We start from the raw sequence: 27,450 nt of genomic DNA, 5'->3' as shown, positions 1-27,450 counted from the left end.
GGCAAATATGCTTCCCTGGTGGCCAGCCAGGGTGTTTTGCACAACAAGTATACTCAGTTGAGCGAAAAAGGAGATCATGATTCTTGTGAGATGCGAGTTTTAAATTTCTTATAAATATAGGAAATATATCCAGACAAAAATATATATGCTACAGTTGGTTTTCGGTTAAGAAAACAGTTTTACCCTACTTCTAAAACAAACACACAATATGATAGGTTCGGAACAATACAGTTCATTGATTTAACTTTTTCTTAGCAAAGTCCATTGATTAACTTTGGACGCCGACATCCACCACACATGTGGTATTCGACATGCGCCCACACACTGTGTGTGGTGTGAGCAGGAGGCAGCCCACACGGGCTGTGTGTGGACGAACATTAGAATTACCCACACGTGTGGGCGCGGTTACTTCGTGCCACACACCCAAGAAGTACTACTCATCTTCACCCCGCGCGTGTTGCACGAAGCAAAAATGCCCACGCGTCCTGGCGCAACTACGTTAGGTACCCCGCGGGATGATGATTTGGTTGCCATCCTGGTTGGCAGATGTAGTTATCCGAGATGGCAAGTGTAGTTGTAAAAGCATGGCAAATCTATCTGTTTTGGTTAACTATAGTTGCCATGTCTAATTTATGGTAGTTGCCGCGTGTAATCAAACCGTAGTTGCCGTGTGTGATCAAACCGTAGTTGCCATGTGCCTTTATCTAGTTGTCACGTATGGTCCAACCATAGTTGCCATGTATTGTTAATCGCAGTTGCCATGTGTGTTTATCTGGTTGCCACGTACGCGCAAATGCAGTTGCCGTCTAGCAAAGAATCACAGTCGCCATGTGTGTTTACCTAGTTGCCACGTTCGCGTAACTGCAGTTGCCATCCACAACGTAGGAGTGTCGTGTGGGCGAAAAGCAGTTCACCCACACGCGCATGAACTAGGTGGTGGCTATGTGGGCAGAAACTAGTTCGCCCACACAGCGCAGCTGGCAAAAAGCGTGGTGCGGGCATGTGGGCAAACTCTCCAACGCCCACACACCAGCCCCGTCCTATGTGGCACACTAAATTCATTTTTTCGTGTCAAGATTCGTGCAAAAGACAGTGAACGACAATCCCGGTGTGTGGGCGAGTTGGGGAACGCCCACACGGGTGAGTGTTAGTATTTTTGTTAACTTTTCCTTTTCGAGTGAATGGTCGAACCCATAACTGTCCTTGTTAAATTTATTTTTATGAGGCAAATATTAAATGTACATTGCTTTGGATTGAAGATTCAAGAAAAAAAAGTAACTCATAAAGTCAAGAATTGCACCGAAATCTCCCGGATGCACCTTTTTTTTTGCGATGGACCCGGATGCACCTTCTTTGTGGTAACAATTTTTGCAAGACGAAATTCTACCAAGGCTTCAACTAAGACACGGCAAGACTGGAGCAGCCACACTTGAATAAATTTACCATCCAGAGAGCCCCTTGAGCCACCCATCTAAAAGACATGGAAAACCTTAATAAACGTACTTCGGGTGGAAATAATCCCTTAGTAGTGTAGGCTATCAAATCAATGGATATTCACTATAGTGGCGGCGACAGATTCCAACTTGAAAAAATGAACCAATAAAATCAACATGACACACTAAAAAACTCAATAGACCCGCAAGGCCGGTGATGTGATAACACGGGGCCAAGCTTTGCAAAATCAGATAACCAAACCTACACAAAATACACACCTCTTGCTTTGTGGTGTCGCCCGGTAAAAAGTATCACCGTAGTAGAGAAAGAAACATGTGACATTTATTTTATGGCAACGGTATGGCAGATGGTTAGCAAACGCCACACTCAAACAAATGGCATTTATTTTTAATGGAATCATATCTGCCTTAAAAACGTTAACTTTAAGGACCACAAACTCATCCTAAAAAATCTTGAACACGCGTACAAGGAGCCGAGGTCTCTCTAAGACTAGCCACAATGGGTAGTAACATAGAGTAGTAACATGCTCATGTTACTACTCTATGTTACTACCTCAATAGTGGGTAGTAACATAAGTGTGGTAACATGCAAAGCTTCATTTATTACGTTATAGACTCATATTGCATTGGGACATGTGATGTTACAGTAACTAGCTAAGTTACTAGTACTACATCTCTCCTCATTAACTCATTGCCACATAAGCAAAATTGCTGAGTTGGACTCGATGTTACTACCGAAGTTACTCCCACTGTGGCTAGTCTAACTCACAGCACCAAGCCGACGGTTGGAGGCGACGGAACCGGGGCAGACTTTCTGCTGGTAGCTGCAATCCTTCGGCCGCCTTCAAAACCCTAGCTGTCAGAGCAAAATTCATCTCCCCATCTATCCCCTCACCACATGGACATGCTTTCGGCCCGTCCAGCCCCATCACACCCAAGAAAGTCTAAACTAGCCCAAACCCATCAAATCGAACTGACCCAAATGGCCTATTAGGCCTGTGTTATTCAAAGATTGGGCAGGAGAAACACTGGGAGCTATGTCTCGCTTGTTGCAAGACGTAGCTCAGGCTCGCCTATGACGCGTCGCTACTGGGTCAGACCAGTTCTGTAGCTGTCTCGTGTTTTTTTTCTTCTCTTTTTTTTGCGGGGTAAAGGGATTGTATTGATTAAATAATAGTCACATTACAATCCCGTAGGATAAGGTCTAATATTTCATGAGGCCCCGATCCTAACTAAACTACTGTTCGTTCCTCTAGATGACCAAAACGAGCAAGCAGATCGCTCGCTTGATTCATTTCCCGGGAGATTTTGTTGACAACGAAACGCCTCCCTTGGTTCATGAGATGCTTCACGTGCTCAACTAGATGACCCAGCTCTGAGCTATCTCGAGATGGATTATTAATCATCTTAGCGACCTCCATGGAATCTGTTTCAACAAGGACATCCTGCTGACTCCACTCCAGTGCAAGGGACATGCCTTCCATACAGGCACTTAGTTCCGCCTCAAGTGCTGATCCGCAACGATTAAGAAAACGGCAGAAAGAGAAAACAATTCGTCCATGCTCATCACGGAGAATCATACCTGCCCCTGCCGCCCCTGTACTCTCACTGTATGACCCATCAATATTCAGCTTCAGCACGCCAGCAGGTGGTCTCTCCCAACTATTGGCTGTAGCATGTGTTATATGCGAAACTACAGCAGGGGCCGGTCCATTCAGTACACATTTTCCTTTGATAATTTGCTCAGTAGTCTGGTTCTTGACATGCAATAAACTTGCCATGTAACTGCATAAGAACCGTCGGGATCCTTCTACAGATGGAAAAGGCTTGTCATGAGTAAGCTCATTATGTCCATGCCATACTCTCCAGAGGATCATCAGGATACGAGCACAGACTTGGTCAGTACGTGGGAATAAGAGCTCCGGGATCCACTCAGTTTGTAGACGCTCCATAATCGCATGTGAGGGAAGGTCCCAAACGTCACGCATGGCGTTCCATAAAGCCCGAGCCGGCGGACAGCGATAAAAAGCGTGCTTTACATCCTCTTGTTCCTGCCCACAGATCGTGCACACTCCGGTGACTGGGATATGATGATTTTTCTTGTTCTCCTCTGTTGCTAATGAATTAGTAATTGCACGCCATGCAAAAGTACGGACTTTAGGAGGAACTGGCAAACTCCATAGCTTCTTCCAAATCTCACGAGCACCATTCGGTCTAGTACTTGTAGCTGGCACATTATGAGCATGCTCTGTCAAGCTGAGACCAAGCTTATAAGCACTCTTAACGGAGAAGATACCGTTTTTCTCTGGCTGCCAGGCAAGAAAGTCCGGTTCACGTCTTGGTGAGGTACGAATGGAAAAAATGGCCCTAGCATCGATCGGTAGAAAGTTAGCCCACACGGCAGCTACATCCCTGATGTTTTTTTTCTTCTCAATGATGTTCTTACCGGTTTTCACTATTTTGCATTGTTTTTTTTCTTTATTTTATTTGTTTCTTTCTTCGATTCTCATCGATTTTTTATTTTTTTTATTTTTCTTCAACATATGTCTACATTTTCCATACAAATTGTACATATACATCAGGAATATTTTTTTCATGTTTAAAATTTTTTCAAATACAAGATTACCATTATTTCAAATGTATGTTTTGATGTGTATTTTTTCATACACATTGTACATTTTTGTATACATCTAAACAAATTATACATGTTTAACTTTTTTAAAATACAAGGTTAACATTTTTGCAAATGCATGTTTTCGAACATGATTTTGAATACGTGTTGGACATTTTTCAAACACACATTGAAACATTTTTTCTGAATGATACAAAACTTTCATTCTAAAATTATGTGAACATTTTTAAATGGTATAAACATTGTTAAAAGTAAAAAAACTCCATTTTACTACCGTGAAGAAACTTGCAGGTTCACATAACCCCCTGATGTTTTTTTCTGCTCACTTACCCCCCTCAACTATCCCATACTGGTCAAAAAAAATCCCTGCTTGGTTGCCCCGATTGAATGCTGACATGGACAGAGTCAAAAGAGGTATTTGACCTACAGATGGGTCCCACTGGATTACAACTAATCCTAACAAAACTAGTTAACCTAACTAATTAACCGGTGGGCACGTGTTAGGGACCTAACTAACCCTAATTAACCTAAACTAATCATGCCACACTGGCTACACCGGTGATTAGCCGTCGGTGGCCCAAACCACCACGAAGGGGCTCGGGTTTGATGTTTCATCAACCATTTAATGCGGGAATGGGGTCTACAAAGAGCTGGGACCAAGCTACGTATGTTGGTGGTCGTGTGTCTATCGAGGATGGACTGGAATCGTTGCTGGCGATAGTGGCACGGGTTCGACGTAGGTGTCGCTACGAGGTGCGGGGAGCTAGCTAAGGAGCGCAAAGGCATCCTGAGAGAGGGCAGGGAAGAAGGTGTCGCTACGGGGCGCAGGGGAGCTAGCTAAGGTGTCAATACGGTCACGTGAATGGCAAACAGCGATGACAAGGTGCTCTGACCTAATCGCGGGAGAGGGCGGGGAAGAACGGGAAAAAGCCAGGGGAGCTAGTTAAGGTGTCAATACGGTCACGTGAATGGCAGATAGCGATGGCAAGGTGCTATGACCTAATCACGGGAGAGGGCGGGGAAGAACGGGAGAAAGCCAGGGGAGCTAGCTAAGGTGTCAATATGGTCACGTGAATGGCAAACAGCGATGACAAGGTGCTCTGACCTAATCGCGGGAGAGGGCGGGGAAGAACGGGAAAAAGCCAGGGGAGCAAGGGAAGCTGGCAGACAGCTCCGGGAGGCCTTATCCCCTTCTCGGCTAGTTGCTGACAAGTAGGAGGTGGGGCTGCGTGTATGCGTTGACCGCACACACATCCTTCTTTCCAAAGGTAGAAGACGAGAGGGGCTCTAGGTTGTGCTGGCTATTAGGCCCCACTGGACAAATACCGTTGTGACCTTGTCCACGTAGCAAACCACCAGAGGAAACCCACATAATATAATTTCTGAACGGTATTGGATAGATCATAGATCAGGGGGTTAAGAGAGCAAAAAAAAGGTCAGGGGGTTATGTGAACCCCCAAGTTTTTTCAGGGTAGTAAACTGGACCTTTTTTCTTTTTAAATGTCACGAACATATGTTTGAAACTTGTGAAGATTTTTTATATGTAATGTTCATTTTTCTTGAACAGAGCGAAACATTTCTTCTGAATTACACAAACATTTATTTTACATTGTATAAAGATTTAAAAGAATTCATGTATATTTTGTTTGGAATGCGTGAACATTTTGTAATATCACAAAAACAAATTTAATGTTATATCACCATTTTTAAAAATTATGCTAATAAACTTTTTACACTGTGTTAACAATTTTCATATTCAAAGTGAATGTTTTTCAAAAAATTGTCTAAAATAAGTATATTTTTTGGAATATATGTATGTATTTAGAATATCCTAAAATATAAATAAAAAGTAAAAGTAAAAAAGAATGATACTGGCGAACTATATTTACTGGCCCGGTCCAGTTAGGTTGCTCATAAGGCGAGAGGAGACAAAGACGCGCCCAGCAAGAACATCTTCGGATCATTTTCTAGGGCCTCTCTGGACGCGCGCGCGCCCACACACACAGTCCCAAAAATGCCAACTGCCCCCTAAAAAAACTCCAACTGGGTTTGCGGCGGATCTCGAGGCAGAAGCCGCCACCCCAGCACGATGCTTGGCGCACGGACAGAGGCGGAATCCCGTCACGATTCACAGAGCCGCCCAGTTTTGTTTTTTGTTTTTTGAGAGTTCGTCTCTCGCTTCAAGGTTCGAGCCACGACCACGAGCTGCAATGGGGTGGGCTCCATGGCGGTAACGACGAGTGGCTACTGGCTAGGGAAGAGATGCTCAGCTCTGTCATGTGTAGTACTAACTCGTGTGGAGTATACTGTATTTCGAAAAAAAAATGACTGCAAGGGCAAAACTACCACATTTGGGGCAGAGTAGACACATAACTGCCTACTTTGCCTCTTTTGTCTGAAAACTACCAACATTGAGGCAGGTATGTGACACATACCACTGTTCGCTCGGTTTAGCCATTTTCTGACCAGTCGGCCCCACTTTCAGGTCGACGTGGCAACGAACGACAGACACGTAGCTGACGGCGTTAGGTCTTCGCTCGGACAGTGTTTGCCCAACAGTTCAGTCCAGCTCCACTCTCTCTCCCGTGCGTTCTTGGACCATGGCGACTCATCACATAATTCTCTTATAATGGAAATACTACTCATCACATAATTCTTTAATCTTCCTCAGCTTTGCCCTGGTACCTTCTTTCTGCTTGACCAAATCTGCAATCATTAACTCCAATTTTCTCTTCTCTTCCTTGATTTTATCCCTGTCCTTCTCTGCCTTGATCCTCAACACCTTATGCATGTTACTAGCTGCAGCATCCAGCTTTTTCTTCTCCTCCAGTTCTGCCCTTGCATCAATGAGTGCTTGTTCAGCCTTTGCCTTCAGAGCAAGTGTGATCTGCTTCTCATTCACAGTCTTGTTCACTTCTTCTTGGACAATCTTCAAATCACGGTGGAGCTTGGTTATTTCATCCCTAAACTTGAACTTTTCCTCCATACAGTACAGAGCATCACTAACTCTTCCTTGTTTGGCTTCTCCATACATCTCCCATAATTTTCCAATAGCTTTCTGCAGTGATGATGGCCAATCTCCATCTACCCATTTAACATAATCACATCTTTCCCCAAACTACAGAAACATAGAACATTTTTATTTCATTAGTTCCTAATTGAATTGCTACATTTACTGATGAGTAAGCAGTGATTAAAGAAATAGGTACAGGTAAATCACACACCTGCCCTGCACATCCCAAAAATTTCCTTCCTGTCTCATATCCTTCCCAACCTACAAACTTTGCGGCAATGGCTCCACATTTACAACGTGGAGGTGTTGCTCCATCAGCTAACCCTTCCCAATCCGAGTCGTAAAGGGTCTTTAAGCCCTAAGAAATAGAATGTACATTGTGGCTGAGAGAAGATCTAGCTCGAATCATATATCCCCAATTCCTAAATCCCCAAATCAGAGAAACCCTAACCGTAGAATTCAGAAAAATGATGACTGACCTCGCTGGTAGCATTGCTGTGGTCCTCAGACGATTCCTCACCGTCTCCCCACGATACCATGTCGGGCGGCGAGGTAGAACCCCGGCGGCGGCGGCGGCGACGGGTGGCGTCGGGTGAGCGAGCGAGGAGACTGTTTCTGTCTCGAACGGTGGTTATATCGCCTACCCAAGGAGACCTAATGGCCGTCAGCTACGTGTCCATCGTCCATTGCCACGTCGACCTGAACGTGGGGCCGACCGGTCAGAAAATAGCTAAACCGAGCGAACGGTGGTATGTGTCACATACCTGCCCCAATGTTGGTAGTTTTCAGACAAAAGAGGCAAAGTAGGTAGTTATGTGTCTACTCTGCCCCAAATGTGGTAGTTCTGGATCATTTACTCAACTCGTGTGGAGTATACTGTATTTCGAAAAAAAAACGACTGGAACAACCCATGCAGGACCCAACATGGTACGCATAGGTTTTTTTTTTTTGAGAATTACGCATAGGTTTTTTTTTCAGACATAGGTTTTTTTTTAGAATTACTCATAGGTTGCAACTCATGTGCTAGGCTGTACTATTCCAGCCCGTAGTCACACTATAGCCTGACGCGTTACAAATCACGAGGCCCATGCGGCCGCCAAAAGCCCACCCCACCACGATACTTCTTGTTGGCGCACGGACAGAGGCACGGTTCGCACAGCCGCGACGTTCGTCTCTTTCTGGCTCGCTCGCTTCGAGGTTCAAGCCAACCAGCTGCAATGGGCTCCGTGGCGGTGCCGCCGTGCCACGTCGTGGCCATGCCGTTCCCTGGCCGCGGTCACGTCAACGCCATGCTGAACCTGTGCCGCCTCCTCGCCGCCCGTGACGGCGTCTCGGCCACCGTCGTCGTCACCGAGGAGTGGCTCGGCCTGCTCGGCGGCCCCGCGCTCGCGCCCGGCGTACGCCTCGAGGCCGTCCCCAACGTCATCCCCTCCGAGCACGGCCGCGCCGCCGACTGGGTCGGGTTCGTGGACGCCGTGTACACCAAAATGGAGGCGCCGTTCGAGCGCCTCCTCGACCGTCTCGGGGCCGCGCCCGCGGCCATTGTGACCGACACGTTCGTGCCGGGGGCGGTGCGCGCCGGCAACCGGAGGGGCGTCCCTGTGTGCATCCTCTCGGCGCTCGGCGCCACCATGTTCTCCGTGCAGTACCGCTTCGATCGGTTGCCCACGGCTGCCGGCGGTAGCGCTGACATGGCCGGTACCAGTTCTACGCCCCAACTCGTCCCTCGTAGTTCTTCTTTGTCTACTCTGCAGCACGCCAGTGCATTAATGGTACTGTACATGATCAGTCTTAAATCTCATGCAGATGTCACTGATCCTTGTCTGATGGAAAACTACATTCCTGGACTCAAGTCGATCCGGCTTGCCGATCTTGAGCCCACGCACTCCGACAAGATTAGGCTGGACAAAATTCTTGAAGCATACCCTTACGTGAGGAAAGCGCAATGTGTCATCTTCACCTCCTTCTACGAGCTCGAGAGCAACGCCATTGACTTTCTAAGGCAAGAGCTCCCTTGCCCTGTGTTTGCCGTTGGTCCTTGCATCCCCTTCATGGCACTCCAAGAAAACCAGGCCAATCCAGAGGAAGAAAGCTACATGGCTTGGCTGGACACACAGCCTGCGAGCTCAGTGCTCTACGTCTCACTCGGCAGCTTCCTCTCAGTGTCGGCCACCCAGCTCGACGAGATCGCCATTGGCCTTGCCCAGAGCAAGGTCAGGTTCCTCTGGGTGCTCCGCGACAAGTGCTCCCGAGTGCAGGATTTGATCCGTGGAAGCGACGGCGTGGTCGTTCCGTGGTGTGACCAGCTCAAAATCCTGTGCCATCCATCCATTGGTGGGTTCTTCACCCACTGCGGCATGAACTCGACGCTGGAGGCGCTGTACGCCGGCGTGCCGATGCTGACCCTGCCGATAGCCTTCGACCAGCCGATCAACAGCCGGCTGATCGTCGATGAGTGGAAGGTTGGGTACAGCCTCAAGGAGAAGGCCCGGGCCGACGGCGTCATTGGTAGAGGGGAAATCGCTGGAGCCGTGAAGAGGCTGGTGAACTGTGGTGATGGCGAGGGCACGAGGAGGAGAGCTTCTGTGCTGAAGGAGGCTTCTCGCGCCGCCGTTGAAGTGGGTGGTTCCTCTGACAGAGATATGGTGTCTTTCATCAATTACATTTCACATTTCAAGGACTGATGTGTTCTTAGAGGCTACGTTCTCAAACAAACGTACTACCTCTGTTCCATAATTCCTGTTGTGGTTTTAGTTCAGAAATACTAGTAGGTTCGTTATCGTGATGTATCCGAATTTGATTTGTAGTATCTGCTAGTACTCCACCATTTCCGAATGAACTCTGGTCGATTTTCTCATGGAATGGGGGAGATTTCTAATAGTACTTTCAGAACAATCTCTTTGGTGTAATAAGCTTGCACAACATTCAATTGGTGGCAGATTGTTAATAACTCAAACTACTTTCTCTACTACTCGTGTAGTAAGTCGACTCCACCGGCCCTCTTTGCTTTTTTTTTTATGAGCTATTAACTCCTTTTTCTGCACTTTTCTGCCGGAGTAGTGTATTTGTGCATTTAACATCTCTTTGTACTCTTTGTCTTTGTCTTTGAAGGAATAATTAATTATTACAATAGCTCTCCTTGTCTTTGAGAAAGTCACTTGCATTGTTCAGAACACTTGCAAGTAAGTACTCCCTCTGTAAACTAATATAAGAGTGTTTAGAATACTAAAGTAGTATTATAAACGCTCTTATATTAGTTTACGGAGGGAGTACATGACTATTTTGTTTAACTAATCTAACAAAAACCAGAGAAATGACCAATACCACACAAGAAACTGGAAAAGCTTTAGGGCTCCTTTGATTCAAATGATTTTCATAGGAGTTTTAGAGGATTAGAATCCTTAGGGTTTTTTCTACGTCGGTTGTTCGATTCGTAGGATAGAATCAATCTAGGGATTTTTCTTATGGATTTCTTTGTATTACTTCTCATAGGATTTCTAGCATCCACTCAAACCTCTTTGAAAGGATCCTTTATTTTGATGCCTCGAGGATTGTATCTTCTCAATGCGGACATAGTCATTGATGGCATATGTCGAGCACCCATAGGCAAGCGCTCGAAGAGCCACAACACACTTCATCAATGGAAAATCCTCGCAGTGAGTCATGGAGTGAACCCATCGCCTAAATTTTATGGCTCCAACCCCTACACAGAACTATGGTGGTAGCAACATCGGCACATCGTTGCCATATGCGGGATGAGGATGGAGGATTCTCCTATGATTGGACTATATTTTAGGGGTTTTCTTGTAATGTTCGTGTTTGATTAATATAGAGCTTCAACTCCTTTACAAAAAAGGGAAAATGCTATATATAGAGATGATGTTCCCTGCGTGGATGGCAAACCGGTGACAGCATAGCAATGATCGTTTCCTCACATGCACCCTCCCGAGCGAATGATGCAAATGTTCACTCCCATACCCTTTCTCTCTCTCTCTCTCTCTCTCTCTCTCTCTCTCACACACACACACACAGGAACGATCCCGTGTTTAGCATGGAACCCTCTACGATGTAGGATGGCAATTACTGGAAGCATATATAACAACTTTCCTGCACACAATGGAACATGTGGGCAACTTCCCATTTTTTTTATCCTGGCAATTTTCTCAACTGCAGATGGCAAATCCTTGATACGCATGACAATTTCTCTTTCTACTCCATAGCAAACTCCTGTGACAGTTATTTCTTCTTAGCATGGCAAATCGCTCATTATAGCACAACAAATCTCTTTGTTATAGCACGGCAATTCCTACAATACTCCCTATGAGTTGTTTTTTGAAAAATGCTCTTTGCTGACACCATTCACTAGAAAGAGCCTCCATGAGGGACGTTGGCTCACCCCGGGGCCCTCCTGTTCATCTCCCTATTAAGGTAAACATAGTCTAAAGTATTGTAAACTTTTCTCCCTCCTTGTTCCCGGTCATACATCTCGTTTGCACAATGCATGTTCGCTAGTTACTGATGTTTAAGGCATGTTTGATTAGTGACTAACTTTATCACATTATTTTTTCCACGCTTGCCTTACTTGAGGTGTTCAGATTCTTAGCCACACTTTGGATTGTCTTAGGAAATTTTGACACACTTTTTGTGTGTGTATGATATGTGAGGCTTTTTACTCACAACAAAATTCTTGCCACACTTGGTCTGTCTAGAATCAAACACCCACTTAATTTGGTCAAACTTGCTTAATTTGAGATGTGGCAAAGTGTGTTTTTTTTTTTGCGAATTGGCAAGGTGTGGTTTGGAACAACAATTTTATATATTATGCATGTTGCGTCAAATTGCCTCTGTTTCGCACAGATCTGAGGGACATAACACACACGCGGCCAGCCGCCAGAAAGATCCTCCCTCCGTAGGCGGCGGCGGCGGCGCCCCATCTGGAGAGGGCAAAACGTCGGAGTAAAGATCTGATCTCGCGAGCGGATACGTGGAATCCTCCTATCCTGCGAGGTCGAGTGGCAGAAATCGGCATCGATCGTCCAACTTGCTGCCTCGCCCGTGTAACTACTCCTTGCCATACAGCACATACATGTATCTACAGATTAAACGCGCGTGTCTGTTTCCGCGAGATTTCGATGTTGCTGCTGCCTTTTGGTCTTCTTCTTCCTTCTGTTTACAGTGCTGACAGTTCAGGATAGAATTCGAAAAATCCAGGTTCCAGAAACACGCTCATCTTTAGGCTCTGCAGCGCTCTGCTGTTTTTATTTTTAGGGGTGATGTGCTTCATTGCCTGTCTGTTGTTTCTGTTGTACAATTGCATCAGCTGTACTTTCTGAAAATAGAATAGTTCTATGGTCAAACTTAGACGACGTGTCATCTAATGTTCATAGTCTTATACTCTGTTGTAATGTGCATTTTTCTCAGTTTCGGTGTTCAGGGGTTATCTGTTCATCATGAAGCAGCCGCTTTTGGAGCAGGAAACTTCTTCCTCATCCGAGGCAACAGGCACTAAATCACTCTTCACAGATGCTGGATGGTTCAGCATCATCACTTTTTCTTGGATGGGCCCCTTACTTGATCTCGGCAGAAAGAAACCGCTAGATCTCCATGACGTGCCGTCCTTGGATGACAGCGACAGTGTCCATGGGGTCCTCCCTAATTTCAAGGCAAAGATTGTGTCAAACTCTGCGACGGGCCAGTTCACCGACGCTACGGCGGTCAAGCTGGCCAAGGCAATTGTGCTTACAACATGGAAACCGATCCTCGTCACTGCCGTCTACGCCCTACTCAGCAGTGTTGCTTCATATGTTGGTCCCTACCTGATCGAGTACTTTGTCGACTACCTGAATAAGAGCTCAAGGTCCAGCAGAGAGGGCTACCTTCTAGCGTTGACGTTTGTTGTCGCGCAGCTGATCGAAGGCCTCTCGACGAGGCATTTGCAGTTTAGATCAAAACAAGTAGGGGTGCGTGCACGTTCGTCGCTTGTCGCTGCTATCTACCAGAAAGGCCTTGCCCTCTCCAGTCAGTCCAGGCAAAGCAACTCGAGCGGAGAGATGATCAATGTCGTGAGCCTCGATGCCGAGTGTGTAGGAGATTTCAGTCGATCCATGCACGATCTTTGGCGGCTTCCTGTGCAAATTGTTCTAGCCATGCTCCTCTTATACTCGACACTTGGTTTTTGCCCTGCATTTGCTGCCCTTCTCGCCACTGCTTTGACAATTGGGGGTAATAAGCCTTTAGGGAGAATGGAGCAAAATTATCAAGAGAAAATGATGAGCGCCAAGGATGTGAGAATGAGGGCTATGTCTGAGATCTTACAGAGCATGCGCATTCTCAAGCTTCAAGGATGGGAAATGATCTTCTTGTCCAAGATCATAGAGTTGAGGAAGGTAGAGATGAATTGGCTAAAGAAGAACGTATACACCTCGGCGATGCTCCTATCCATCTTCTTTTCTGCTCCTGCTTTTGTTGCTATGGTCACTTTCGGCGTTTGCGTGCTTATGGGCATTCCATTAGAAACAGGTAAAGTGCTATGTGCCCTGGCAACATTTAGACAGCTGCAAACACCTATCCATGGTCTCCCAGACGCATACTCTATGATCATTCAGACAAAAGTATCGCTTGACAGGATATGCTCATTTCTCTGTCTTGAGGAACTCCCTAGTGATGTTGTAACTAAGCTTCCTAGAGGTACCACCGATGTATCGATTGAGGTGACGAGCGGTCAGTTCTCTTGGAATACATCTTCTCAAGTGCCTACTCTCCAAGACGTGAACTTCCATATACGACAGGGAATGAGGGTTGCTGTCTGTGGAACAGTTGGATCCGGCAAATCAAGTTTATTGTCTTGCATACTCGGTGAGATACCAAAGTTATCAGGAGAGGTTAAAACTTGTGGCAGGATCTCCTATGTTAGCCAAACACCTTGGATACAGAGTGGGAAAATCGAAGATAACATACTTTTCGGCACAGAAATGAATAGGGAGAGGTATGAAAAGGTCCTTGAAGCATGCTCTCTGATCAAGGACCTGGATATATTACCATTCGGTGACCAGACGATTATAGGAGAGAGAGGCATTAACCTCAGTGGTGGACAAAAACAGAGGATACAAATAGCCCGTGCTTTGTACCATGATGCTGATATCTATCTATTTGATGATCCGTTTAGTGCAGTTGATGCTCATACTGGATTGCACTTGTTCAAGGTATGTCTTGATGTTTTGTAGTATTTCATTGTTCTTTATGCATATGAAATAACTGAATGCTAAAACTAATATCTTATCTGGCGACAGATCTTATACAAATTAATTTTGATTATATAAATTTATACTATATTCCCATGTGCTGCAGTGTTCACCTTCCAGTTTTCGCACAATATCTGAGTAGTAGTACTGATACACATTTAAAGTTTTCCCTTACGAAGTGTCTGTCTATATATCTGAGTACAAGTACTGGCATGCATTTAATGGGGGCATTTGGTGGAAAACATTGGTTGGACTACAAATATTACCGAAACTAACTTGGAAGAATGAGTATTCTTTCAAAAATATTTTTTACTGAGGGTAGTAACATATTTCAAAATACGTATGCGTGAGAGTGGTAATTAATCTCTTGCTTCTGTGTCCATCCTTTAACGAATGTTCTTCATATTGCATTTGTAGGAAAATTGGTTTCATAGTTCTTTTAGTCAAGTTAAACAACTGCTTGGATTTTGTGATTGATCCAGTTTACCCAAGCAATTTTGAGTTTATATATCCTTGAGAGAGATTCTAGGGTGCTATTCAGTGAACTTATTGACCATAATTTGTATTTTGCAGGAGTGCTTGCTTGGATTTTTAGCTTCAAAAACAGTTGTGTATGTTACACATCATGTCGAATTTTTACCTTCAGCCGACGTTATCATGGTATGCTGGAAACAAATGTATAATGTCTTCCCTATGCTATGTGCAAAAAATCCTTTTCAATTCCTTTCGTCATATTTCAGGTCTTGAAAGATGGGAAAATAATACAAGCAGGGGATTACACTGAAATACTTAATTCTGGACAAGAATTCACTGAATTAATTGTGTCCCACAAGGATGCATTATCTACTATGGACATGTTGGAGCTCCCAAGTAGCAATTATGAAAGTAGTTGCCATCTTAATGGCAATGGAAGCACCCTACCCATAGCAGATGAGCAAACACATGATAACAATGAAGAAGTACTTGTTCAAAATGGTCAACTTGTACAAGAAGAAGAGAGGGAGAAAGGCTGGGTTGGGTTTATTGTCTACTGGAGATATATTACAATGGCACACAAAGGAGCATTTGTGCCACTTATTTTGCTAGCTCAGATCATTTTTCAATCTCTTCAAATTGGAAGCAATTTATGGATGGCTTGGGCAGCTCCGGTATCTAAAGATGTGAATCCTCCAGTCAATAGCTCGACGATGATAAATGTATATGTTGCATTAGCTCTTGTTACCTCATTGTGCGTCTTCATACGATCCTATCTTCTAGTCATGGCTGGATGTAAGACTGCAACCATGCTATTTGACAAGATGCACCGATGCATATTCCGAGCACCGATGTCTTTCTTTGATTCCACTCCTAGCGGACGTATCTTGAATAGAGTAAGTAATTACCTTCAGAAAGTTATTTACAATGATAAATTGAAGTCACATGTCGTCGGAGTGCTGTTAAACTTTTTATTCCAGTATTAATGCTGAAAGTCGAAACAAATTGCAGGCCTCCACCGATCAGAGCGCAGTGGATACTCAAATATATGATCTGATGGGCTACCTTCTATTTCCTGCCATCGAAATTCTTGGAACAATTATTCTAATGTCACGGGTTGCATGGCCAGTCTTTGTAATTTTTGTCCCTGTTATTGTTGCATCTCTATCATACCAGGTAATGTTTCTCATATAGTTTTCTTCGATGTGACTTTTTTTGTTCGCATCCATTTTGAAAACAAACATAGGAAAAGTACAAATACATTAATTCATAGCTAGTGAATTCTGCATGGGAGTTCCACACCTTGAACAACAACAACAAAGCCTTTAGTCCCAAACAAGTTAGGGTAGGCTAGAGCTGAAACCCATAAGATCTCGCAACCAACTCATGGTTCTGCTACATGGATATGCTAGCTTCCACGCACCCGTCCATGAATAGTTCTTTGATGAAAATATAGACTATCAACAAATTTAGTTTGTAGAGTACAGGAGGTAATCATATATTTTGGCAATTATTTTCTTCATGCCATTGTTCATATAGATAGACTTATTGGTTGGAGAAGTGTTGTGAAAATCTGTTCAGATATCACTCTATATATAATGTGCAGTGTTACTAATTCTAGGAGCTATGTTTCTGTTTCCTTAATAAGGTGTGCCGAGATTTTCATGGTTTCTCATATAGGTCACTGAGTATAACTACCTTGACTCAAACTTGTGTAAGTGACTCAGAGCAGGTCCAGTACAATTTAAATTAGCAGTAGTAGAGGGCGGAACTTTAACCTTATTGAAGCACAAGTGACCTTATTGACAGGTGGCTACGCAAAAAGCTAATAATTTTATAGTTGAAGAAAAAACCAATAATTTTGTTCAATGGACTTTGAATACCAAGTAAGGTTGGTTTGAACTTCTATATTAACTATTTTATACTCCCTCTCAAAACAAGTGTCACAGATTTTGTACAAATTTGTACTGACTTTATACTAAATCTGCGAAACTTATTTTGGGACGGAGGGAGTACGGTTTAAAGAACCTAAAAAAGTGCCCTTTGCATGTTCAGAACCAAGTGTCACAACTGCAAATTTAGGGCCAATGGTGAATTTTTGGTTAGGCAGATTAAGACAAATTTTAACCCACGACATTATTTTAATGTATAATATGTAGCATATTGTATCAGAGATTTATATCTATGTCTATCTATGAAATTAATTGGTACTTCTTGTTTCTTCTTTTAATCATAATACCATCCCTTCTCTTCCAGCAATACTACATAAGTGCTGCTAGGGAGTTGCAGAGGTTAACTGGAGTTTGCAGAGCTCCTGTGATGCAGCATTTTGCCGAATCAATAGCTGGCACAACTATAATTAGATGCTTTGGTAAGGAAAGAGAGTTCATCAGTTGGACTGGCCAATTGATGGATAATTTATCTCGGGCAAGTTTATATAATGCTGCTGCGATGGAATGGTTGTGCTTTCGCTTGGACTTTCTTTCTTCTTTTATTTTTGGATTTGCCTTGATACTTCTGGTCACCTTGCCAACTGATCTAATTGACTCAAGTAAGTAAACATGCTTTTGCCAATCAACTAAAATTAGAAATTAATGTATTAGCATCCCTAATTAGTATTAACTTATAATCTCCTTACACTTCACAGAGACAGCTGGCCTTGCAGTCACTTATGGACTAAGTCTGAATATGCTACTAGGGTGGGCTATTATGGTCCTCTGTGCTTTGGAAAACAGAATGATATCCATGGAAAGAATATTGCAATACATGACCATTCCTTCTGAACCGCCCCTTACGATATCAGAAAGTAGACCAGATTGCCGTTGGCCAACAAAGGGTGAAATTGAGCTTCGCAACCTTCATGTTCGTTTCTTCAACTTTAAAATTTTAATTTATTTTTTTGCAAATCCATATTGATGAAACTTCTGAAGTTCTACTGGATAGTTTTAATGGCACATAGTAGTGTTTTTTTTAAATTAGTAATAGCACTTCTGAGTTTCTTCTAATATAACGTTGCAGTTATTAGTACCCTAAGTGCTTGTATATCATGCAGGTAAAATATGCGCCACATCTGCCTTTAGTTTTGAAAGGCGTGACGTGCACCTTCTCAGGAGGTATGAAGACTGGTATTGTTGGAAGAACAGGTGGTGGAAAGTCAACCTTGATTCAAACGCTATTCCGCATTGTCGATCCGTGTATCGGGCAAATATTGATAGATGGCGTCGACATCTCCACCATTGGACTGCATGACCTACGGACAAGACTGAGCATCATTCCACAAGATCCTGTTATGTTTGAGGGGACTCTGCGAAGCAACATCGACCCTCTGGATGAATATAGTGACGAGCAAATCTGGGAGGTACTTATATTTTCAAATTTACTCCATTCCTTAAAAAAAGTCAATTTGACCGCATAACTTAACTGGAAATCAGCATCTGTATTTTCTATTTTTGATGGCTAAAGTAATTTATGTGCGATCTGCATTTTCTAGGCATTGGACTGTTGTCATCTTGGAGATGAGGTTAGAAAGAACGAGCTTAAGCTCGACTCTACAGGTTCGATATCTATAATAAACTCTCCAGAAACACGCTTTTCTTTTATGATGCCAGCGATTGTTTAGTCAATTATGATGGCGAGCCAATAACTTGATCTTTTGAACTGAAATGCAGTCACAGAGAATGGTGAAAACTGGAGCGCGGGTCAGCGGCAGCTTGTTTGCTTGGGAAGGGTGATTCTAAAGAGGAGGCGGATCTTAGTTCTGGACGAGGCAACTTCTTCAGTGGATCCGATAACCGACAGTTTGATCCAGAAAACCTTGAAACAGCAATTCGCCGAATGCACCGTGATCACGATAGCACATCGTATCACATCGGTTCTCGATAGCGAGAGGGTTATTCTTCTGGACAACGGTTAGTCCCCTCCACTGCGTTACAGATTTTTAACTGACAAAACCTATATATGCTGTTCTCCTCTGTTGGTCTGTTTTAACTGTTGTGATGTTGTGTAAAACAGGTGAAATTGCAGAGAACGACTCGCCAGCGAAGTTGCTAGAGGACAGTTCGTCCTTGTTCTCCAAACTTGTGTCGGAGTACACGATGGGATCAAAATTATAAGCGGAGGATGCAGAGGAGAGCCGAGTCATGGAGCCGATATCGCCGGTGTTTGATTGGATCTCACGTTTCCGGCTTAAAATTAGACGGTTGTTCAGAACTCCACATATATTTCTCCAGATTCGTGCATGCAGTTCTTACAGTATAAATATGTAGGAGTAGTGACCATTAGTTTAAGCTTGGTTGGATCATATTACGGTGGAGATTGATACTTCACCCCTCTTAGCTCGAGATTCATACTTCACCGATCATAGGCTAGTGGATTTCACCGGTTACCCACACCACATACTTGTCCGGCATGTAGTGGCAGATAGGCTCGCCGCGGGACCCGTTGAGCGTTGCGAAGTACTCGGCGTCCCACCCGGAGGTGTCCTCGTGGCAGACGGCGATCGCCGTCGCGCCCAGCGAAGGGTCGTCCTGCCCGACCAGCTCCACGCGCACCGCCCCCACGTTGCCTGGCCGGTGGCAGTACAGCACGTCCGCCGGGTACGGCAGCGGGTGGCATGGCACGACCGTGCCGGTAATGCTGGTGATGCCGCCGGGCGCCACCGTGTACCTGTGCGGCTCCTCGCGCCCGTGCACGACCGTCCTGAGCGGCTCCGCCGTCGCCGCTCCCAGGGCCGCCGCGGCGAACTCCATGGCCACCTGCTCGGTGTTGGCGCAGACGTGGGGTTTTTCCGGTTGGTCGCCGCCTCGTGCCTCGCTGCGGCCGCAGAACCGGAGCGTGCTGGCGACCTGCCGGGCCTGCTCCGAGCCCGGCGTTATGCTGTAGTAAGCCAGTATGTCTCCGAGGTTGCTGTAGGCGAACGGCGGCGGCACGGGGTCTGCGCCGGTGACCGTGCTGGGGGTGCCTGTCCGCCAGACGTGGCCCAGCTTGGTGCCTGCGGGCAGCACCGCCCGTCGAACAGGTTGCGCTTGAGAAAGAGGATCCCTTTCTCGGCCTTGAGGTGCTGTGGCCGGGGGTTGCACCACTGTGTCGGGAACACGCCGTCCGACGCTGCACTCACAACACGTACGCAATTCAAGATGGAAATTAATGATCGCTCCATAATACGCTTACATTGATTATTAGGCGGAGGTAAAGAATGAGATTACTTACGATGAAGATGAGGGATTGTTGACGAAGGACCCCGCGGTGACCACGTGACATCGTACGCGGCTGGACCAAACCACAAAATAATCACTGGTGTTCTACTAGCATGCATAAACAGGACAACATAAATACTACTCCCCCGTCTTATAATATATCTTATAATATAAGAGTGTTTTTGACACTATACTAGTGTTAAAAACACTTTTATATTACTAAACCAAAGCGGGGACACCGTCAAAGCGGAGGGAATAGAACGCAACATACATCAGAATTTGAAGTGTCAATCTGCGGGGCCATAAACACCGCATGGTCTCTTATAGCCAAAACATATGTACTAGAATGCAAGATATAGCCGTATAACTTCTATTCCAAGGGACGTCACCCTTATCGGCAGCCACGATGTGCCAACAAAAATGGTAATCAATAGGACGAATCACAAGTAGGATTAAAGCCATCAAAAAGTTGCAGCCTGACTAAAAACAATCAACTAGTATGCAAAATATCTACCATAAATTTACCGGAATGAGGATAACCATCAGTTTGTTGCGCTCCTGCAGCGAACCCACAAGGACGAACATGGCTATGAGAACCGTCATCATCACGGTTTCTTTCGCAATGTCCTCTCCGTTTTCCATTTTCTATTCGGCAAGTGTATTTTTATACTAGCATTAGCATCAGGTTTGCATTTCTAAACCGACACGAAGCCGGAAAAAGCGCAAATGTTGTGCGATGTCTGTTTTGCAACCGAACCCCAGTGCACACTATCGGTATGCTTGCTGCGCTACGATCCACTCTACATGGGTGTAATCCGTTGATGATGGAAATAATGCTAGGTAACAAATACTTGCCTTGCATGGTGGAGTGTTGATATATTCCTCTCAACATCTCTAGCTGACTCACTTTTGTACTAAACCTATAAATCAGATAAAATAAAGCCGACGTGACACTCGCGGAAGGACGATGAGGCTCATGTGACGAGGGAGTCCATGGTGGTAAAAGGGGAGCCTATGAGTGCCCCCGGTTTTGTACTTAGCCTCCCTCCCCCTCCCCCAGTTCTCTTCTTCCTAATTACTCATCCTCCTCAGCTTATCTTGTTTTTTCTAGCGAGGGGTGAAGTCGAGAACCAACAGTACGGGTGGTGGAAGCAATGAATTTAACGCGACGTTGGTGATCTTAGTTGAATGGAAGTGGGATTGCTGGTCGGGGCTTTGAGAATTGGGAAATTAGGAAAGACTAGTAATGTGTAGGGTGAAATATTCTTTTTACACTATAGTTGTGACTTTGTGATATCAAGAGTAATTCACAATGCTCTTTAGTGTTAAACTTTGACCTCTCGGTAAGCACACGTCAATCAATCAATGCAACTCTTTGATATTTTGTTCTGATTCATGACGTCCAAGTTCATGTCGCATAAACTAAAAGCTACCGACTAAAATACGTGTAACTCTTGACAAGCTTACCGCTATTTCTGTTGAAGAAATGAAAACAATACCTTTCTCTCTATATATACTGCATATGTGAACACTAAATATAGGCTAAATCATTGTGAGATATTGGAACAACGGTGATAGCGAATAGAGTTGGGTTGCAAAGTTGGAGCCATAAAAGGTGGTTTCTGTGCGCGATGATCTCGACGGCCATGGCGAGCTTTGTTGATTCAAGGTTTGCAACTTTTTCCTTCTAAGCTCACACCTGTAACACCCCGGATGTAACTTTCCATATTTGTAACTCCAACTCTTGCCATTTTCGGCTATGTGTTATGATATTCCCTCCGTGGTTGGGTTTTGTCTTTCGTTTTGCATTTTGTTCATGTCATGCATCTCATATCATGTCATCATGTGCATCTCATTTGCATACGTGTTCGTCTCATGCATCCGAGCATTTTCCCCGTTGTCCGTTTTGCAATCCGACACTCCCACATGCACCGGCGCACCCCTCTTGTTCTCTTTTCGTGAGCGGGTGTTAAACGTTCTCGGAATGGACTGAGTCTTGCCAAGTGGCCTTGGTACACCACCGGTAGACCACCTGTCAAGTTTCGTTCCATTTGGAGGTCGTTTGATGCTCCAACGGTTAACCGGGTAACCGCAAAGGCCTTTTGTGTGTTGCAGCAAAACACCCCTCCAAACAGCCCAATAACCCATCTAAGTCACTTCCATGCTCTCGGTCGTTCGATCACGATCGTGTGGGCGAAAACCGCACTCCATTTGGAGTCTCCTAGCTCCCTCTACCTATAAATATGTGCTTCCCCCGGAATTTTCGCGCAGATCAAACCCTACCCTTTCCCCTCTCCGCCGCCGGACGCGTCCGTCCCGCGCCGGACGAACCGCGCCCGCGCCAATCAGACGCCGCCACGTGGCAGCGCCGCCGCTCCACCGCCACCGGCCCGCGGGCCCGTACGCCACCGTCCGCCCCGCGCGGCTCCCCGTCGCCCGCGCCCTGCCGCCTCGTCGTCTTCGCCCGACCGCCGCCGCCTCCTCCACTCCCGCCGGCGCCGCCGCCCGCACCCGCGACCGCCCCGCCGCCGCCCGAGTCGCCACTGCCCCGCCGCCCCGTCGCCCGCGACCGCCGCCGCCTCCTCCACTCCCGCCGGCGCCGCCGCCCGCACCCGCGACCGCCCCGCCGCCGCCCGAGTCGCCACTGCCCCGCCGCCCCATCGCCCGCGACCGCCGCCGCCGCGCCTCCCCGCCCCGCCGTCTCCTCCCTCTCTGGCACCCGGCCTCGTCCCCTCCGGCCGTCCCCGTCCGAGCTCCGGCGAGCTCGCGCCGCGCCTCGACGTCCGTGCCCCGAACCCTAGATCTGTTTCGGGAGGTGATATTTCTGCTAAGTCCCATAATTATCACAATATGTTGCTCTGTTCATCATGGCATATCTCATTGCATACTGCTCCGTTTCATGCGTGTGATATATCGAAATGTTCATCACGAGATTCTCTTCATTTTGTTCCATTGTGCCATGCTCGTTTGAGTCCATCTTGATTCCCAAATCTCTGGTGCAAGAGTGCTATATGATGTTTACTGCTGTTACTTATCAGAACTTGATGTTTTGTTATTTTTGTTGCATTTGATGTGTGCATCTTATGGGCTTAAGCTCTACAGGTGTTTTGATCTATGCCATTCCATATTTATAGAGGTGTATTCCATGTATTTTTATGATCTATGTGGTGACTAGCACAAGCATGCAAACTAGGCTTCGTGATGTTTCTGTTTTCAGGGACTGGATTTTGCTGTCCTTTATCTGCTGTTATTTTGTTGCCATGTATCCATGTTTCTACAGAGAGATCCATGCTTCTTTTGAGTATGTTTAGTAAGGATGTTTTGTAGATATAGTTGTTCTCTATCGATCCATGCCCCTGTTTGCAATTATGGAGTGCCCTAGCATGTCTTAATCTTACTCTACTTTTGCTATAAAATATTCCTAGCAGATTGTTAACATGATATTCAATTTTGCCAAGGTTGTTGTAGTTGATCCATACATGCTATGAACTTGCTCTTGCCATGGTTAGCTTCATAAACATTCCCTCTTGCTGTAGGTATGCTTTTTTTGTCATGCATTGCTTACAAAGATGCCTTCATAATTCTGTTTTTGCCATGTTCTGTTTTCTGCCAAGTCTGGAACCTGTTAACGAAACTTGCTATGTTTATATGGGTGCCATCATATCTTCTGATCCTTTTTGGCTCATGGTCAGTAAGGGATTTTTGTTCTATGCATTTAGTAGATTCATTCCATGCTTTGTTTTGCTATGTTAAGTTCCTGTAGCATGTTGATTGCTTGCTCTGAACATTGCTACCTGATGCTGCTTCAGCCATGTTCAGTATTTTCACCAAGTCTGTGAAGCTGATATCTTTGCACTTTTGCCATGCTTATTTGAGCTTGTTATTTTGTGATCTAGCCGTAGATCAGTGTTCATCTTTTGTCAAGCATCTCCTGTAGATTACTGCCATATGCTTTGTTGCTATGTTGGGGTGCTGTAGCATAGTTACTTGATGTATTCTAAGCGCTATCCTGCTGTTAATCGCAGATTTATGTCATTCTTGTTTTGATTGCCATTTGCAAACCGTGCATCCGTTTCCGGTGATCTTTATATCGATTTTGTTGAGGATATAGACCTTAGAGTCACCCGCCAGGAGGGGCCGGGTCACTCATATGGTCATTGCCAGAAGCCCGGCGCCAAGCTTAAAGACGGTGGGCCAAAGATGGGCATAAGACCCGGATATGGCTTAAGGTCCGTAGTTACAATCATCAGTATGGTAGAACTTATAGTGTAAGGCAAGAGTAGTCGAGAGTCCGAGCCGGACACTCTTATGAGCCGGCCGGGACTCTGAGAGCTGCTGGGCGTCAGCCTCCCTATATAAAGGGATGACCCGGCAACGGTTTAGGGACGAGAACGATCTCATCGAGAGCCGGGCATAGCAGTTCAGCTCCCTGGTGATCGTAACCCTAATCAATACCACCTCAAACTGGACGTAGGCTTTTACCTTCACCGTAAGGGGCCGAACCAGTATAAACCCTCGTGTTCCTCGTCCCGCATTAACCCCTTCAAGCTTCCTAGCTGCGATGGCTCCACGACTAAGTCCTAGCTCGAGGACATCTGCCGTGACAATTCCACGACAGTTGGCGCCCACCGTGGGGCCAGCGCACGGTGGATTTGAGTTCTTGAAGGGCAGCTTCGAAGGGCTCAAGGGATACGCTGTGGGCCGGATGACCAAGAGTTTTCGCGGCAAGCTCTACATCGACGATGCAAACTGGGGCCCCGATGCCGGCTCAATTGAGTATGGGTACCGGATCCCCTTCGGCGGAATTCATGTTTTCATTGGCAAGATTGGTGAGCCGGGCCCTGAGCCGGATCTCTGCGCCGATCTCATCGAGACGGCTCAGCGTGCACGACCCGCCCGGGCCCGGCCTGCCTTAAGGCATGCTTTTGTGGGGTGTATCCATGGAGGACTCTCTGATCGATCTGGATCTGGTGATGAGACGGCCGCCGGCTCCGACGGCGAGTCGGCCACCGATGAGTCAAACTCGTTGTATCAACTTCAAGATGGCAGGCTCATGGGTTGTTCCGATGGTGACAGTATTCCGGACCTATTTGAGCCGCCAAGCCGGGTTGGAATCTTTATGGCCGGTGCGCAGCCTGTTCAGAACCCCGCTGCTGGAGCGGGAAACCCGGTGCCTTCTCCGGCTCAGGTGCTGATGGATCTCACGGACAAGATGATGGCCCTGTTAACCGCCACGGTTGACCCGGCGGATCAAGCTCAGCATGATGCGGAGGTGGCACAGTTAAAATTGGATCTAGTGAAAGCTAAGGAGGATCTTGCAGCGGAAGGGATCAGGATGGCTGCGGAGAGGGCAGCTCTCGATGCCCAAACTCAGTTGATCCAGGCGCAGTCCTTCCGACTCACGATGGATCAGAACGCGTCCAATGAGGTCATGAGAAGGAGGCATCAAAAGACCCAATCTCGACTCCCTCCGGTTTACGATCCACGCAACCTCTTCAACACGCCAGGTGCAGGGTCTAGTAACCCGCCAGGGGTCATAGTGCCCGGGTCTGGGACCCCTATTCAGCCACAAGTGATGGGGCCTCCCCAGGTGCCCCCTTCCCCGCCTCAGTACGTGCCAATACCCCCAGGCCATTATAATAACCCGCTGGAGAACATGGTCGCCGCGGCAGCACGGCTGGCGGCTCTCCCAGTCGACGGCGATTCTCCGACGGCTATTGAAACCCGCCGGGTCAGGGAACTCCTTCAGACAGCACTGGCGCAGCAAGAGGCGTACTCCTACAGCCGGGACAGGATCCACTTGACCCCTCGTCCAGGCCGGAGCCCGAGTTATAGCAGACACATGGTCTCAGCGACCGGCTCAAGTAACGTCCGACGCCATGACCCGCCCCCTGGCCATGGCCCGGTTCATAATGGAGCCTTTCACGCAGCAGACCAGGACAGAGCGCGGCAAGAGGCGGAGCAGGTGCCTCAATTGACGGCTTACCAGACCCCCCGGCTTATCCGACGACTTCTGTCGACGTGGGTATCCCTACCAGGACTGGGGGTGTCCCTTGTTTAGTGCCAGCTATCCGCAATGAGCGTCTACCCAAGGACTTCAAAGGCCCTAGGAAGGTGCCTAATTACACAGCTGACTTACAACCCGCAGCCTGGATCGAGAGTTACGAGATGGCCATGGAACTGCTGGAGGTCAGTGAGGCGGCAATGGCCAAGTACTTCACCATGATGTTAGATGGGACTGCCCGCACTTGGTTGAAAGGGCTACCGCCAAATTTCATTGGGTCTTGGGCTGAGCTGAAGGCCCAGTTCATCCAAAACTTCAAGGATACCTGTAGGCAGTCTATGTCAATTGTGGATTTGACTAACTGCAAGTAGCAGGAGGGTGAGTCTACGACACATTGGGTTCGCCGGGTTAAGGAGATCATACATTCGTCAGATAAGATGGATGCCGGCTCAGCGGTCTTAATGTTGGAGCAGAATTGTCGTTTTGTGCCCCTGAAGATGAAACTCGGGCGGCTTAAGCGCGACTGCAATGATATGGGTACACTGATGGCGGCTCTTGTCAAGTACGCCGATTCTGATGGTACCAAGGACCCCGCTTCAGATGATGAAAGGATAGGGAAGGGAAAGAAGAACGACAATGGCAAGGGTCCTCAGCATAACCCTGGGAACCAAGGAGGAAGCAAGCGCAAGGCCGATGGCAGCCTAGAGTTTGTAGCCAACGCTAGCTCACAAGGTAATAACCAGAGATGCAAGGGGAGGCCCCCTCCCCGAGGCAGCGGGTCAGGCCCGACGCTGGAGCAGCTGTTGAATGAGCCTTGTCCAAGGCATGGCTCTAGAGAGAAGCCAGCGACTCATCTGTGGAAGGATTGTGCAATCATGAAGGCCTTTAAGAATTACAATGGCCCGGGCGGCGGTTCAGGCGCCGGCGGTTTTCATGGCCCGGGCGGCGGCTCAAATTCTAATCCTCAGAACGGTCAAGGGGGCTTTAATCAGCAGCCTGGCCAGGGTCATCAACAGCAACAGGGGGGTTATCAGACCAATCCAAAGCAGCTTAGCGGTGGACAGTACCATGTATTTACCACCAGTCTGTGTAAGCGAGATCAGAAGCTTCATAAGAGGGCTGTGAATGTTGTTGAGCCGGCGGTTCCGCGCTACTTGCGGTGGTCTGAGCAGCCTATAGTATGGAGTAGAGAGGATCACCCTCCCCGGGTGGACAATCCGGGTCACTTGGCCTTAGTGGTGGCTCCTCAGGTGGGAGGATATAAGTTCACTAAGGTGCTCATGGATGGAGGCAGCAGCATCAACATCCTCTATTATGAGACTTTTCGCCGTATGGGGTTGGTTGATAAGAACCTCAGCCAGTCAAACACTATCTTCCATGGTGTGGTGCCTGGTAAGTCGGCTTATCCAGTCGGCAAGATCGAGTTGGAAGTGGCCT

At 46.6% G+C, this 27,450-nt stretch overlaps 3 protein-coding genes across 3 annotated transcripts; 2 read left to right on the top strand and 1 right to left on the bottom strand.

The window, feature by feature from the left end:
- The first annotated feature begins 8,224 nt into the window (after positions 1–8,224).
- LOC123171514 (UDP-glycosyltransferase 87A2-like) lies at positions 8,225–9,956 on the top strand. The gene is made up of 2 exons (XM_044588980.1): positions 8,225–8,797; positions 8,906–9,956. Exons 1-2 carry the CDS (start codon positions 8,317–8,319, stop codon positions 9,781–9,783), a joined length of 1,359 nt encoding a protein of 452 aa, XP_044444915.1. The 5' UTR covers positions 8,225–8,316; the 3' UTR covers positions 9,784–9,956.
- A 2,008-nt stretch (positions 9,957–11,964) lies between these two features.
- Positions 11,965–19,114, top strand: LOC123182448 (ABC transporter C family member 3). The gene is made up of 11 exons (XM_044595009.1): positions 11,965–12,156; positions 12,521–14,301; positions 14,914–15,000; positions 15,081–15,710; positions 15,826–15,990; positions 17,071–17,365; positions 17,462–17,676; positions 17,867–18,172; positions 18,305–18,368; positions 18,483–18,722; positions 18,826–19,114. Exons 2-11 carry the CDS (start codon positions 12,550–12,552, stop codon positions 18,924–18,926), a joined length of 3,855 nt encoding a protein of 1,284 aa, XP_044450944.1. The 5' UTR covers positions 11,965–12,156; positions 12,521–12,549; the 3' UTR covers positions 18,927–19,114.
- LOC123182449 (BURP domain-containing protein 4) lies at positions 19,024–20,657 on the bottom strand. Its single transcript, XM_044595010.1, has 3 exons — positions 20,524–20,657; positions 20,023–20,082; positions 19,024–19,920 (listed from the first exon to the last, which is right to left on the bottom strand). Exons 1-3 carry the CDS (start codon positions 20,649–20,651, stop codon positions 19,179–19,181), a joined length of 930 nt encoding a protein of 309 aa, XP_044450945.1. The 5' UTR covers positions 20,652–20,657; the 3' UTR covers positions 19,024–19,178.
- Positions 20,658–27,450: the final 6,793 nt, after the last annotated feature.

The sequence above is a fragment of the Triticum aestivum genome, chromosome 1D (assembly GCF_018294505.1).
Source record: "Triticum aestivum cultivar Chinese Spring chromosome 1D, IWGSC CS RefSeq v2.1, whole genome shotgun sequence".
Lineage (NCBI taxonomy): Eukaryota > Viridiplantae > Streptophyta > Magnoliopsida > Poales > Poaceae > Triticum > Triticum aestivum.
This window is presented reverse-complemented; position numbering and strand designations above follow the sequence as displayed.